This window comes from Gymnoscopelus braueri (assembly GCF_963280865.1).
Source record: "Gymnoscopelus braueri genome assembly, chromosome: 19".
Classification (NCBI taxonomy): domain Eukaryota; kingdom Metazoa; phylum Chordata; class Actinopteri; order Myctophiformes; family Myctophidae; genus Gymnoscopelus; species Gymnoscopelus braueri.
This window is the reverse complement of record NC_137621.1, coordinates 1,773,584-1,787,413: the sequence shown is the minus strand read 5'-3', so window position 1 is coordinate 1,787,413 and position 13,830 is coordinate 1,773,584. Positions and strand designations below refer to the sequence as shown.

Sequence of the window (13,830 nt, the reverse complement as noted above, 5' to 3'; positions counted from 1 at the left end):
ACAGGAGAACGTCATCAAAACGGTATTGGTGGGCAAGTACACATACACTTCCTTGTCATAAAGAGTTTTCTGTTTTCAAAAGCCACCAAAAAGCATTAGCCTAAACCCAAAGTATTATGTCAGTGTGTAAAATATTTCAGGTTTAAAATACAGTATTCCATATAAAGTGCATTTACTCCAAAATGCAACCAAATTAAGCAGTTGAATTGATCTGGCACATAGCTCTCCAAAGCGAAACAAATAATATTGAACAGGGATTTGGCCACCTACAGATATTATGCTGCGGTGGTCCTCACAATATCAGAATGGGTCGATTTGTTTTATGCGTCCACAAAATCTTCCAATGAAATCAGCTTGTTGCCTACATCTGTGCAAATGATTCTACTGTGTCACACAAAAGCTTGCAAATAATCCGACTTTGAATAAGAACAGGCCAGGATTTTAAAATACGTTATTTGACCATTAACAATTTAGTTATCCTCTGTCGAGGAGATTTCAGTGGAAAATGTTCTCTATTTACGTATGTTAGTTGAAATAAGGTGATATTCTGGGCCAGATCTAACCAGACATGATAGGACTTGATCAACCCCAATCCATTGGCTCACTGGTCTAGGTTCGTCCATGTTTTGTTGGGAAAGACTCATTCCATTTTGCCCCCTTAACTTTGAAAAGTTAATCTATGCAAGGACACATTGTTATGTCTGTCCGTAACAGCTAATCTCCGGCACCGTTGGACTGATCGGCATGAAACTGTATGCACACTGTCAGTAGGCCAAGGAAGAACCTCTGCACCAGTTCTTTCAAATCGGCCTCATGGTGGCTCTATAACAGCCTGCTTCACGCTTTGGCCTATACTGTAACTCTTAATACATTTTTTATAATAATAATAATAATACATTTTATTTGTAATGCACTTTACATTTGACACAAATCTCAAAGTGCTACATGGCATCCCCAGTACACAACTAATAAAAAGTTTTAAGTTTAAAAACACACAAAGGCATCAATTACTCTTGAACAGTAGGCCATCAAAATCTACGGATGCCTTGGATCATGATGCAACTCCATTTAGTCATTTTTGCCAGGCTAGATTTTCCCCATTTCACGTTTTCTTCCAAATACACTTTTGCCAGTCCTCCTTTCAAATATTGTTCAAAAGTCACACAAATTCTCTGGATCGGAGTCATGTGATGAAAATGTATCACTCAGTTAGCAGATTTCATTCCAATTGGCTATGACTGTTATCCAAATTTTGAGGACCCTAGGCTAGGCAACCCGGCCTGGCGGGGATCTGCGCTCCGAGGAGCACACTTGTTTAGGTTACTCTGTGCTACCAGTAGATTTTTTCCCCTGACTGACTGAACTGCAGTGATTTAACGTAGCCTTGATGGCCACTGGCCAAGCTGTGGGAATAGAAGAGAGGATCGCATTTTCCTCCCGGACTCACGGGCCGCGAGTTGTAATTTTACTCCTGCTATGAACCCCGATTAAGAACATGTACAATTAAAGCCATAATCCTGGCTTTAATGGAACACATTCTTAATTGAAACTAATATTATTTGGTTTAGCTATTTTATTTATTATTATAGCAGCACAAACGTGTTCAGTGCACAAACACGTTGATCAGTGTGCATGCATGTATGTTGTTAGTGATCCAGCAATACGTTAGGGTAGTTACATATTCAGATACATTAAATATTTTTATAATAAACAGGCCCCTTTTGATACGAAAGTAACCCACGGGAAAAGTGAAGGTAGGCTACTGTATGCCACTGTACCTATGCAGACACCAGATACAATGTTGTCCTCGTGATTTCAGAATGTTGTTTTATGCCTATGACAACAGCTTGTAAATCAACGCAATGAGTTGATAGTAAGGCTACTAGGCTAGTAAGACTGTCAAATAATCACATTTTCAATAATAACAGACCAGGATTGAAAAATATGTGATTTGACGAATATTGCAACTATTTCATTATCTTCGAGTAGTTTTCAGTGGCAAAATATTCTGTCTGTGGGATTTATGTTTGTTGAAATAAGGTTATATTCTGGGCCAGATCTGACTAGTTATGATTTGACTTGATCTGGCCTCGATTGGACTCTCTCTGATTCATCCAGGACGTCCTTTTTCGTGGTCAGGAATTATTTTGGTTTAGATCAGGTGATATTCTGGGCCAGATCTGACTAGTCTTGGTTTGACTGGATCTAGCCCCAATCGAGACGTCACTGATTAGTCCGGGTCCTGACTGTGCTTGCTGGGAATACTTTTGTACTTTTACTCAAGTAAATTTTGAATTCCAGACTTTTACAGAGTATTTCTACATAGCAGTATTGATACTTTTGATCACTACTTTTGGTCAGCTCCCAGCAGTATAGTACTACTGATATCCATTCACTGCAATAACAACAGACAAAAAGCTGTTTTGTTTTATAAGTTAGGCTATACTATATTATATACTGTATTACAATCTATGTAAGCATTTTGGTATGAAAGCCAGCATTCTTAATCCTGTATCATACAAACCAAACTGTGTGTGAATCGGTTGAGAACTCAGCAAGTTGTGGTGCTTTTCATGCCTCAATAAGCTTGGTTTATACTTCGACACACGACGGTATCGTGCATCGGGGAAAAAAAGAGCAGCAGCAGTCAGTACAGTTCTATGTGAGGTGGGGGGAGGGGGGAGGGGGGAGGGGGGCGGCAGTGGCTCAGGGGTAGAGCGGCCGGATGGGAACTGTGAGGTTCCCAGTTCGATCCCGGGCTCCCCCAGAGTTAGTGTGGAAGTGTCCTTGAGCAAGACTCTGAACCCCTAATTGCTCCTGGTGAGCAGGTTGGTGCTTTGCATGGTTTCCTCCTCCGTGTGTGTGTGTGTGTGTGTGTGTGTGTGTGTGTGTGTGTGTGTGTGTGTGTGTGTGTGTGTGTGTGTGTGTGTGTGTGTGTGTGTGTGTGTGTGTGTGTGTGTGTGTGTGTGTGTGAGAGAGAATGTGTGAATGTAATGCACAATCTATATAAAGCGCTTTGGATAAAAGTGCTATATAAATGCACCCTTTACATTTATATAGCAATTAATCCAGAGCGATTTACAGTAAGCAGGGACACAAGATAATACATCATAATACATCAAATGCATAGAAATAGTAATCTAATGATAAAGTAATACATAGTAAACCAATAATCTAATAATAACTAATACATATGTAAACCAATAATCTAATAATAATTAATACATATGTAAACCAATAACCTATCATCAGCCTGTACATTGAAACTATAAACACTATAGGATACCAGGTCAACAATGACCTGACATCTGTCTACATAACATGCTATCTATAACTATATAACTATAACTATAACTATATAACTATATGAATATAACTATAACTACAACTATAACTATATAAACTATAAACACTATAGGATACCAGGTCAACAATGACCTGACATCTGTCTACATAACATGCTATCTATTACTATATAACTATATGAATATAACTATAACTACAACTATAACTATATACACTATAAACACTATAGGATGTCAGGTCAACAATGACCTGGTATCTGTCTACATAACATGCTATCTATAACTATATAACTATAACTATATAACTATAACTATAACTATATAACTATATAACTATAACTATAACTATATAACTATAACTATATAAACTATAAACACTATAGGATGGCAGGTCAACAATGACCTGGTATCTGTCTACATAACATGTTATCTAAGTTACATTTTAGCCTTTGCATAATCCTGCTATGTTGTCGTTTTGTATCTACATGTTATGGTAGATTATACATTTCACTCTTATATTATAATACATTTTTTAAAGTAATATTTATTCAAGGAAGATCTAGGTTTAGGAGAGGTGGTGTGGCGCACTAGCGCCCTCTATTGATGGGCCACGGCTGGCTAGAAGCCTGTGGCTTATCTGTTTGTAGAGAGAGAGAGAGAGAGAGAGAGAGAGAGAGAGAGAGAGAGAGAGAGAGAGAGAGAGAGAGACTAACATGAACCCTACAGTTGTTGTTATTGTTCTTATGCTTTTTTAATGTTATTAAACGTAATGAATTATATTTTTTTACATTATAATTAAAAAGGACATTCAGTGGGGCAGTTCAGTGATGTTGTTGTTTTTAATATAATGTAAAAGGACAGTCAGTGAGACAGGTCAGAGGTCAGTGATGTCCCAGATGTATTTGACAGGAAAGTCTTTCATCTTCTCCTCATAAACTCTGTCAAAGCGTTCGCTCTGAGACACTGTCAGGTGGTTCTTCCAGTCTCCAATGGTTCCTAAAGGAACACACACACAACACGGGGTTAAAACATGTCCCCCCCCCCCCCCCCCCCCTGGTTATCAGGGGTCATCTACATGTCCGTGCACAGACAACCTGTCCGTGGTAAAAGTTTGTAATTATCATGTAAAAACATGTATCTATCCTAAATATATACAATCTAATCTTTTAACCCATTAAGACCGGGAATGCATACTGTGGCATTCTAGATTTGTAGCTATAACCATTATTTTATACTTTGGGCTATTCAAAAATAGCAGATCTGCAAGCTCCTAACTTGAACATTTGTGCAAATCTTTGAATATATATATTTTTTTTAAACAAGATTTTTAACTCAAATCTTTGCTTCTGCGGGTCCATGGAACAACGTATATTGATGGGGGTGGGCGGCCAAAAACATATCATTTTGGGGGGTCCTTGACATGAAAAAGTTTGAGAACCCCTGATATAACAACACATAGTTTTTCACAAAAAAAAAGACATTTGTTGAGAGACATTTGACAGTTAAAAATGAACAAATGATTTGCACACATTTTCACTAAAAATGACAAAATAGCAGATCTACAAGCTCGTAGCGCGGCACTCAGTGCTGCGCTACGAGCTTGTAGATCTGCTATTTTTGAATAGCCAAAGAAATCTTAAAATAACAGAGATGCGTTTTTAAGCTAAACGCATTAAGACCGTTCCCGGTCTCAATGGGTTTAGCTTTTGTTTGAATGATTTGGGTTAGTGGTAAAGTGTCAGGATGACAAGGCAAGGTCCTTTTATTAGTGTAGCACAGGGGCGTAGCCACGGGTGGGCATAGGTAGGCCTGGGCCCACCCACCTGGCCGTTGTGCCCACCCCAATTTATTTTTCTTTCTTTTTTTTAAATATATTCAGTCATTTTTATAAGTGCATATATATAAAAAAGTTTTTTTATTAATCAATATAATTACATAGTGTGCCCATTTAAAGAATAACTCTTATGTTGTTATGCTCATCTGAAAACGGAATTCTTCCTAATGGATTAACAGTTAATATATACATAAATAATATAATTAATATATAATAATTCAATGTAATTAATATAAATAATAGATTTTTTAATTTAGATTTCATAGATGCATTTCAGGAGTTTGGGGGGCTGGCCCCCCCAAACTAATTAAATAACCCTAACCCTAAAACCGAATTAAAGTATCAAAAAACTCCGGCAAAAAAAGAATTAAATAACCCTAACAACCCTAACCCTAAAACCGAAATAAAGTATCAAAAAAACTCCGTGCGGGCGCGCGCGCATGGCACTCAAATGCCCAGGCCCAGCTGCTGCCAGCGTTCTGGCTACGCCCCTGGTGTAGCACATTTCAACAAAGAGAGAGAGAGAGAGAGAGAGAGAGAGAGAGAGAGAGAGAGAGAGAGAGAGAGAGAGAGAGAGAGAGAGAGAGAGAGAGAGAGAGAGAGAGAGAGAGAGAGAGAGAGAGAGAGAGAGAGAGAGAGAGAGAGAGAGAGAGAGAGAGAGAGAGAGAGAGAGAGAGAGAGATCACGCTTTGATCTCGCCGCGAAGTGGGATGTTGCCTCCTGTAGTTCCAAACATTGGAACTTCCTCATTGAGACAGAAAGAGAACTTCCACATTCCATTCTTACATTCAGTCTATGCTTGTGACACAGCTCTCTCTCTATATATATATATATATATAATGCTGGTCAGGCCTCTATAGGGGTAATCATGGCAGATAGCTGCAGTAAAACCCTCTGTGTTGACTGTATGGATGGACTTTAATTTGTACAGGTGGAAGCATCTAGGACAGCTAGTGAAGCGTGTGTGTGTGTGTGTGTGTGTGCGTGTGTGTGCGTGTGTGTGTGTGTGTGTGTGAGTGTGGCAAAGTTCTTTGTCTTCTATTATGAATTAAGTCACATTTATTGTGCTCATGTAATAACCTTATATACATGTCCATGTTATGTATATTATTTAATATAAGTGAGCGAGTGAGTATCTATACATATATCTTTGACTCAAGTAATGGGGTTGAGTACTTGGTCCACCACTGGTCACTGAGCACAAGTATTTCATGGTATTATAATATATGATATTATTGTTGTTTGTGTAGGTGCAGGGTGTTTACCTTTCCTGAGGAACTTGCCCTTGCTCTTGTCCTTGACGTCCTCAGGTAGGAACTCGTAGTTGGCTTTCTGGTCGTTCTTCATGTTGTTGAAGGTGGCTCTCTTCACGATGTCGTCTATCACTGCGTCTGACACCTTCTTCCCGACAAACTCACACACACGCACCACCACCGACCTCAAGTCCTACACACACATACACACACACACACACACACACACACACACACACACACACACACACACACACACACACACACACACTATAAATTACACTCCAAATCTGTGTGTGTGTGTGTGTGTGTGTGTGTGTGTGTGTGTGTGTGTGTGTGTGTGTGTGTGTGTGTGTGTGTGTGTGTGTGTGTGTGTGTGTGTGTGTGTGTGTGTGTGTGTGTGTGTGTGTGTGTGTGTGTGTGTGTGCGCGATCACCTTGATCATCTCCTCGTAGGTGAGGAAGAGGATGTTGAACTTGTCGTGGTTTTTGTACCATTCTCTGACATGATCGAACCAGCATCCACCAATCACTGCACAGGAACACACAGGGCATAATATCAGAAATTGCACAAGCAGAAAAATGCAAGTGTGGTAAGGTCCACCATGCAAAATTAAATAAATTATTTATTTATTGTCATTATTGATAAATAAAGCCGACAGGGTGATTGTCCGGTTCGAAGGAGTGAAAAAGCTACTCTTAATATAGAACAGTTGCCATTACTATGTACCTACACTGTAGTAGATCCGCCAGGTCAGGTAGGTTATTGTGGCCTCCTGGTGGCGCTATAATAGGCCAATGTGAAAAGGGTGCCATTTCTTCTTAGGCCTTGCACAGCAATCGGACGCTGCATCATGATTTGAGGCATTTTGTTAAAAATAATTGTTAATTGTTTTGCTAAATAAGACCTGCTGGTGGCGCTATAACAGGCCAATGTTAAAAGGGTAGCATTTGTTCCTCAACAGTGTGAATGTGTGTGCAAAGTTTGACCACAATCGGACACTGCGTTCATGATTTGCAGCATTTTGTTCAAAACAAGCCAGTACTGCAAACTTTAGATGTGAATCTTAGCCAATCAGGATGGAATATGAAAAATGAAACAGATCTGTCTTGATCACATGACTATAGAGATCATGTGTAAAATCGGAAGGAGTAATATAAAGAAATATGTTTTACATCAGTCGGCCTCTTGGTGGCGCTATAAAAGGCAGATGTGAAAAATGCAGGGCAAAGGTTTTTCCTTGACCACTAGGGAGTGCATATACAAAGTTTTACACAGATCAGTGCAGTTATAGGTAAAAACACGAATCGGCCTGTTATAGCGCCACCATGAGGCTGATTAGAACATTTTCAAGTGGCATTTCTTCCTCGGCCTAGTGGGAATGTGCGTGCAAAGTTTCACGGAAATTTCATGCTGTGTGCATAATTTGAGGCATTTTGTTCAAAACGGAGCAGTCCTGCAAACTTTGGTAGCCATTTTTAGCCAATCAGGATGGAATATGAAAAATCTGAAAGACCAGTTTCGTTTAATGACTATAGAGATACTGTATACCGATTTGCGTGATGTTTGGACAAAATCTGTAGGAGTACTGTGAAAAAATGTGTTTTGCAAAAGGCGGCCTCCTGGTGGCGCTATAACAGGCCCATGTGAAAGAATTGGGGCAGAGGTTCTGAATTGGCATCCAGGGAGTATGTGTGCACAGTTTCGCTGCGATCAAGCCAACGGTGCGGGAGATTAGCTGTTCACAGACGGACGGACGGACACACACACACACACACACACACACACGGACGGACGGACAGGGGGTAAAACATACTCTCTCGCCATGCCTTTCGGCCTGGCGGAGACAATAAGAACCACATAGAATGAAAGTCACAGTACGTGTTTGGTTTGCTTGTTTTAGAAGAGAATGCACTTAAGACTTCTGGTGATTAGTGGTTTCCTTGCCTACCTATGTTGAACGCACTTATTATAAGTCTCTTTGGATAAAAGCGTCCGCTAAATGACTGTAATGTAATGTAATGATTAGGGGTGATTGCCTAATAATAACCGGCGACCCGTCAATTATCCCGCTTATTACACGGCTACTCAATAAATAGATTAATACATAGACCCAAAAGTAACAAAAAAACTAAGTATTTCCTTGCTTATGGCAATGAAAGTATTCCATAAGTGTTGCGCTGGCGTACGGTCGCCTCGGAAAACAACACGTCTATTTCTCACCTCAAATGTTTTCAAAAACATTGTTGAGAGCAACGTTTAGTTGTAAATGACATGGTGTGTTTGTTTACATGACTGTCATGTTGGATACAGCATAATGACATGGTGTGTTTGTTTACATGGCTGACATGTTGGATACAGCATAGTGACATGGTGTGTTTGTTTACATGACTGACATGTTGGATACAGCATAATGACATGGTGTGTTTGTTTACATGACTGACATGTTGGATACAGCATAATGACATGGTGTGTTTGTTTACATGACTGACATGTTGGATACAGCACAGGTTGATATGAGCAGGTGTTCTGAGTCTTTGCTTAGACCAGTGGTTCTCAACCTTTTCAGGCCGCGACCCCCCAAAATAATCACATTTGAACTGGGGACCCCCCAAAATAATCATATTTTAACTGGGGACCCCCCAAAATAATCATATTTTAACTGGGGACCCCCCAAAATAATCATATTTGAGCTGGGGACCCCCCACCCTGACAAGCACTTGGAATTATGGGAGTTGAGGCATTACATCTTGTTCGACTCGGTTCCACAGATAAATATTGTGAAAATAGCGTTGGCAGGCGCTATGAGCTTGTAGATCGAGTATTTTCTAAATGTGTGCTTCTTTCTTATAGAATTTTACAATTTGGCCAATGTTTTTACAGTATAGTATAGTTTGTTGATTACTTTTGTTGCAGTAATGGTCTTTTCTTTCTTTCTTTTTTTTAGGTATTAAAAAGGTCACATTACTGAGCCAATAATCCAATATTAATTGTAGTTAATAGGAGACCAATCTTAACAAGAGTTTTGGAATTTATATTATTCTTTTATATAGTTCTGCATTGCCTTACACCCCTGCCCGACCACTTCGGTCTGCCGCCTCGGGGCGACTGATTGCCTCGTCGCTCAGTGGTCCTTCTGGCCGATTTACACGGTCACAGCTTTTTTCCTGTTCTGGCCCCACAGTGGTGGAATGAACTCCCCACTGATGTCAGGACAGCAGAGTCACTGATGTCAGGACAGCAGAGTCACTGATGTCAGGACAGCAGAGTCACTGATGTCAGGACAGCAGAGTCACTGATGTCAGGACAGCAGAGTCACTGATGTCAGGACAGCAGAGTCACTGATGTCAGGACAGCAGAGTCACTGATGTCAGGACAGCAGAGTCACTGATGTCAGGACAGCAGAGACACTGATGTCAGGACAGCAGAGTCACTGATGTCAGGACAGCAGAGACACTGATGTCAGGACAGCAGAGTCACTGATGTCAGGACAGCAGAGTCACTGATGTCAGGACAGCAGAGACACTGATGTCAGGACAGCAGAGTCACTGATGTCAGGACAGCAGAGTCACTGCCCATCTTTCACCGCAAGCTGAAAACCCACCTCTTCAGGAAACACTACCCTGATCCTTCCTCTTAGCCTTGCCTACTTGTTGTCACTGTCAATTTGTATGAGCTCTTGTTTTATTGGATCTTGTTTATTTGAGACACTTATTTGTTTTAGCTCTTGCTCATTTGAATTTCCTATGTGTCTCATCTGTTTAAGAAAGTAGGTAGCTGATATATTGCACTTTTACCTTAGCACTAGGTATACTCTTGCTTGTTTTAGAAGAGAATGCACTAAGACTTCTGGTGATTAGTAGTTTTCTTGCCTACCTATGTTGAATGCACTTATTGTAAGTCACTTTGGATAAAAGCGTCTGCTAAATGACTGTAATGTAATGTAAGGTCTCCTACAGCGGGCGGACACTAACATAAACAAAAAAATCAAGGCTTCATGGGATGATTAATTCATGATTAATTGATAGGGAAAAAGAAAAAGAAAAAATAGCTGATCGGTAGATTGACTATTTTCTCTTTTTTTATGAATTTGCTTTAATGATGAAATCCCCCATTTAGGGATGCTCCTGATTATAAACCTGATTATAATGGAAACATGTGACTCACTCCATCCGGTGAAGAACTTCTCCATCATCTCGTCCCAGTGAGCAGGACTCTCCAGCTTCCTCATGAACTGAGAGAAGTGCATGTAGGAGACCAGGACATCCTTAGGGTTCCTGCTCACGTAGATCACCTGAAATTATACCCTCCTGTTAGTGGTTGATGCATGCATTTGGTGCATGCAATGGGTGCATGTGTTGGTGCATGTGTTGTTGGTGCATGTGTTGGTACATGTGTTGGTGCATGTGTTGTTGGTGCATGCATGAGAGTGCATTCATTTGGGTCCAGCCTGTACTGGGTGCATGCATTTGGGTGCAGCATGCGTTTGGGTGCATGTGTGGGTGCATGCATGCATGAGGGTGAATGCATTTGGGTGCAGCATGCACTGGGTGCATGCATTTGGGTGCATGTGTGGGTGCATGTGTGGGCATGCATTGGTGCAGTTGTGGTTGCATGTGCAGATCCATGCGTCAGTGCTTGTTGTTTTATATGTGTATTTTGCAGACCGACCTTGGCCTTCTTGTTGCTCAGGCCTGTGGGCATGTGGTGCTGGTGCAGGTGACTACAGAAGAGGCGAGGGGAGCGCTGGGAGTTGTAGTCCAGTCCTTTGTACTGGTACTCCAACCAGGGCATCCACTGGAACGTGGTCCTGTCCTTCATCTCTGGGAAGTCTTCCTCAAAGATCAGCGTGATGATGCGCTGTGTCCACACCGTTCCTGTATGGAGACACAACTCACTGATGTTACTGTGTCTCTATGATGTTACTGTGTCTCTATGATGTTACTGTGTCTCTATGGAGACACAACTCACTGATGTTACTGTGTCTCTATGGAGACACAACTCACTGATGTTACTGTGTCTCTATGGAGACACAACTCACTGATGTTACTGTGTCTCTATGGAGACACAACTCACTGATGTTACTGTGTCTCTATGGAGACACAACTCACTGATGTTACTGTGTCTCTATGGAGACACAACTCACTGATGTTACTGTGTCTCTATGGAGACACAACTCACTGATGTTACTGTGTCTCTATGATGTTACTGTGTCTCTATGATGTTACTGTGTCTCTATGATGTTACTGTGTCTCTATGGAGACACAACTCACTGAGGTTACTGTGTCTCTATGGAGACACAACTCACTGAGGTTAGGATGGTTTTGTAATTCTCATTCGTTTGAGCTTTTTATTAGTTTGTTTGCTTTTTATTTTACATTTCAGTTGAGTTTTCATTAGTTTTATAAAGTCACCAACATTTATTTTATGAAAAGGCTTAGTTTTAGTTTTTTTTCTCCTTTCTTTTATTGTGATATGGATTAGTCAGGGGCAACATTCAACAAGCTCAGAATAGTTTTTAAGAAATAGCAGATCTACAAAAAATCCACAAAACCTACAAAAAAAAGGGAAAAAAAGACTAATTGATCCATATGTAATTTTTTTTGTATAAGTGGGTCCAAAGGAGATACAAAATAATAGTTTTGGGTCTGGAGAGAACAGGTTTGTGAACCCATGTGCTCCGGACACAGCAAGCAACAACCAAGATAAAACTGAATGGCCTGGTTTTGCCAGACTGATCCCTCACACATTCACCCACCGTACTGTGATATCGTGGGTGAATGTGTGGCAATGCCAGGCAAGCCTTTTCAGTCTAACGAAACAAGACAACATTAATTGAAATATTCCAAAAGCCACTAATGAGCCACCTTTTTAGACTTATGCTTATGTTTCAAAAGATAAAAACAAAAAAAAGGATTTCATTTTTTTTTGTAAATAAAGAATACATAAATTCATACATAGTTCAATAGCTGATCTACAGGTAAATACTCATTTTATAAAACATACTGCTCTGTATGTTTGACTTGGTGAGAATACTACTTTCACAAAATCCACCTGATGGAGTTAGAAATATATATGTTTTGTGGACCAGATTGATATGATCTAGAACTATCGATCTAACCAGTCAAATTCATATAGTGATGTCTTTTTGGGCCTGTACTTTCCCTACCAAGGCCATGTAGCTGGCTCCATATTTGCTATCTGGTGCCAAATCACCAAACCCAGTACAAGGAAGTTGACATTTTTATTAAAAAAACAAACAGTACTGGGTTTGGTGATGTTATATATTGTCTGAATCAGCTATGTTTGGGTTCATTTATGTGCTAAAAGAGTGACTTTGAGAGCTGTTTTACCGTACATACAATGTAAGTCAATGAGGAGCATATTTTGAATTATCAATTTCTAATCAATGGAGCAATTATTTTTGATTTCTTGCCCACCTTTGGAGTTACATCATGGCAAGGTAACTACACAACCCAAACCTCTACCAAAGTGGTCTTACCCTTTAACATGTTGGAAGGAACACAAGAGAGTGTGTGTGTGTGTGTGTGTGGGGGGGGGTCTCAGTTGTATCAGAATGGGGGCTTCAAGGAATAAAAGGTTGGACCCCGGCTTTAGCCCGTATAGCATTTAAAGGAACATAACACACCTTTTGGCACAAAAATGGGGGTCCGTGGCCAAATACATATAATTTTGGGTGGTCCTTGACACAAACAAGTTTGAGAACTACTGATTTAGAAGGCATTATTTTTTAGAATGGGGCCTCAGGTAAAACAAAAAGAGCTTCATTTGACATACTAAACCCATACAGTGACGGTGCTCACCTGACTTGGGGAAAGTGATCAGGTAAACGTCGTCATCTCTCACTTCAAAGTGCTTCAGATTGTCGATGATTTCCGGTGTCAAGTCCAGATTCTCGTCGATCAGGAAAACGCTCCCTTTGTAGGTGAACAGAGTGTCGCCCAGAAGTTTATATTCCTGTTGAGCCATAACTTTATAACACAAATTATGATCAAAATGCAATAAAAAACAACAACTAAACGAGGCGGCTATAGGGATATGAAGAAACCGTACGAAAAGGTCCCTGCACTGCGGTGAGACGCTGTGTTATTTCATAACATGTCAGGTGAGGACAGGTTGTGGTTTATCTGCTAGTTTGACCTTTGGTGCTACGGGTTTAATAATCTGCAGTCACTGGTTCTTTCACAAGCAGCTGGACCTCAGCCTGTTATAACATGCTGGTTGTTCCAGGTCAAGCAGACATGTCTTTGTAGTCCAGGGTTTTGTCAAAGTGGGTGCAGTGGGTGGGCAGCCTGGGGGTCCCCAGATGACAAGCTTAATGTGCAACATTGTTTTCTCACTCAACAGTAAACAAACCAATTGATAGCTTTTTCTTCCCTAGTAAATACTGGTCCATCTATCGGTCAGATATAATTCC

The 13,830-nt window shown here is 40.5% G+C and overlaps 1 protein-coding gene across 1 annotated transcript; it reads right to left on the bottom strand.

The window, feature by feature from the left end:
• Positions 1-4,172: 4,172 nt before the first annotated feature.
• Positions 4,173-13,382, bottom strand: LOC308074598 (amine sulfotransferase-like; the record flags this gene model as incomplete). Its single annotated transcript, XM_080414102.1, has 6 exons — positions 4,173-4,301; positions 6,405-6,585; positions 6,829-6,923; positions 10,560-10,686; positions 11,064-11,269; positions 13,217-13,382. 6 exons carry the CDS (start codon positions 13,380-13,382, stop codon positions 4,180-4,182), a joined length of 897 nt encoding a protein of 298 aa, XP_080270228.1. The 3' UTR covers positions 4,173-4,179.
• Positions 13,383-13,830: the final 448 nt, after the last annotated feature.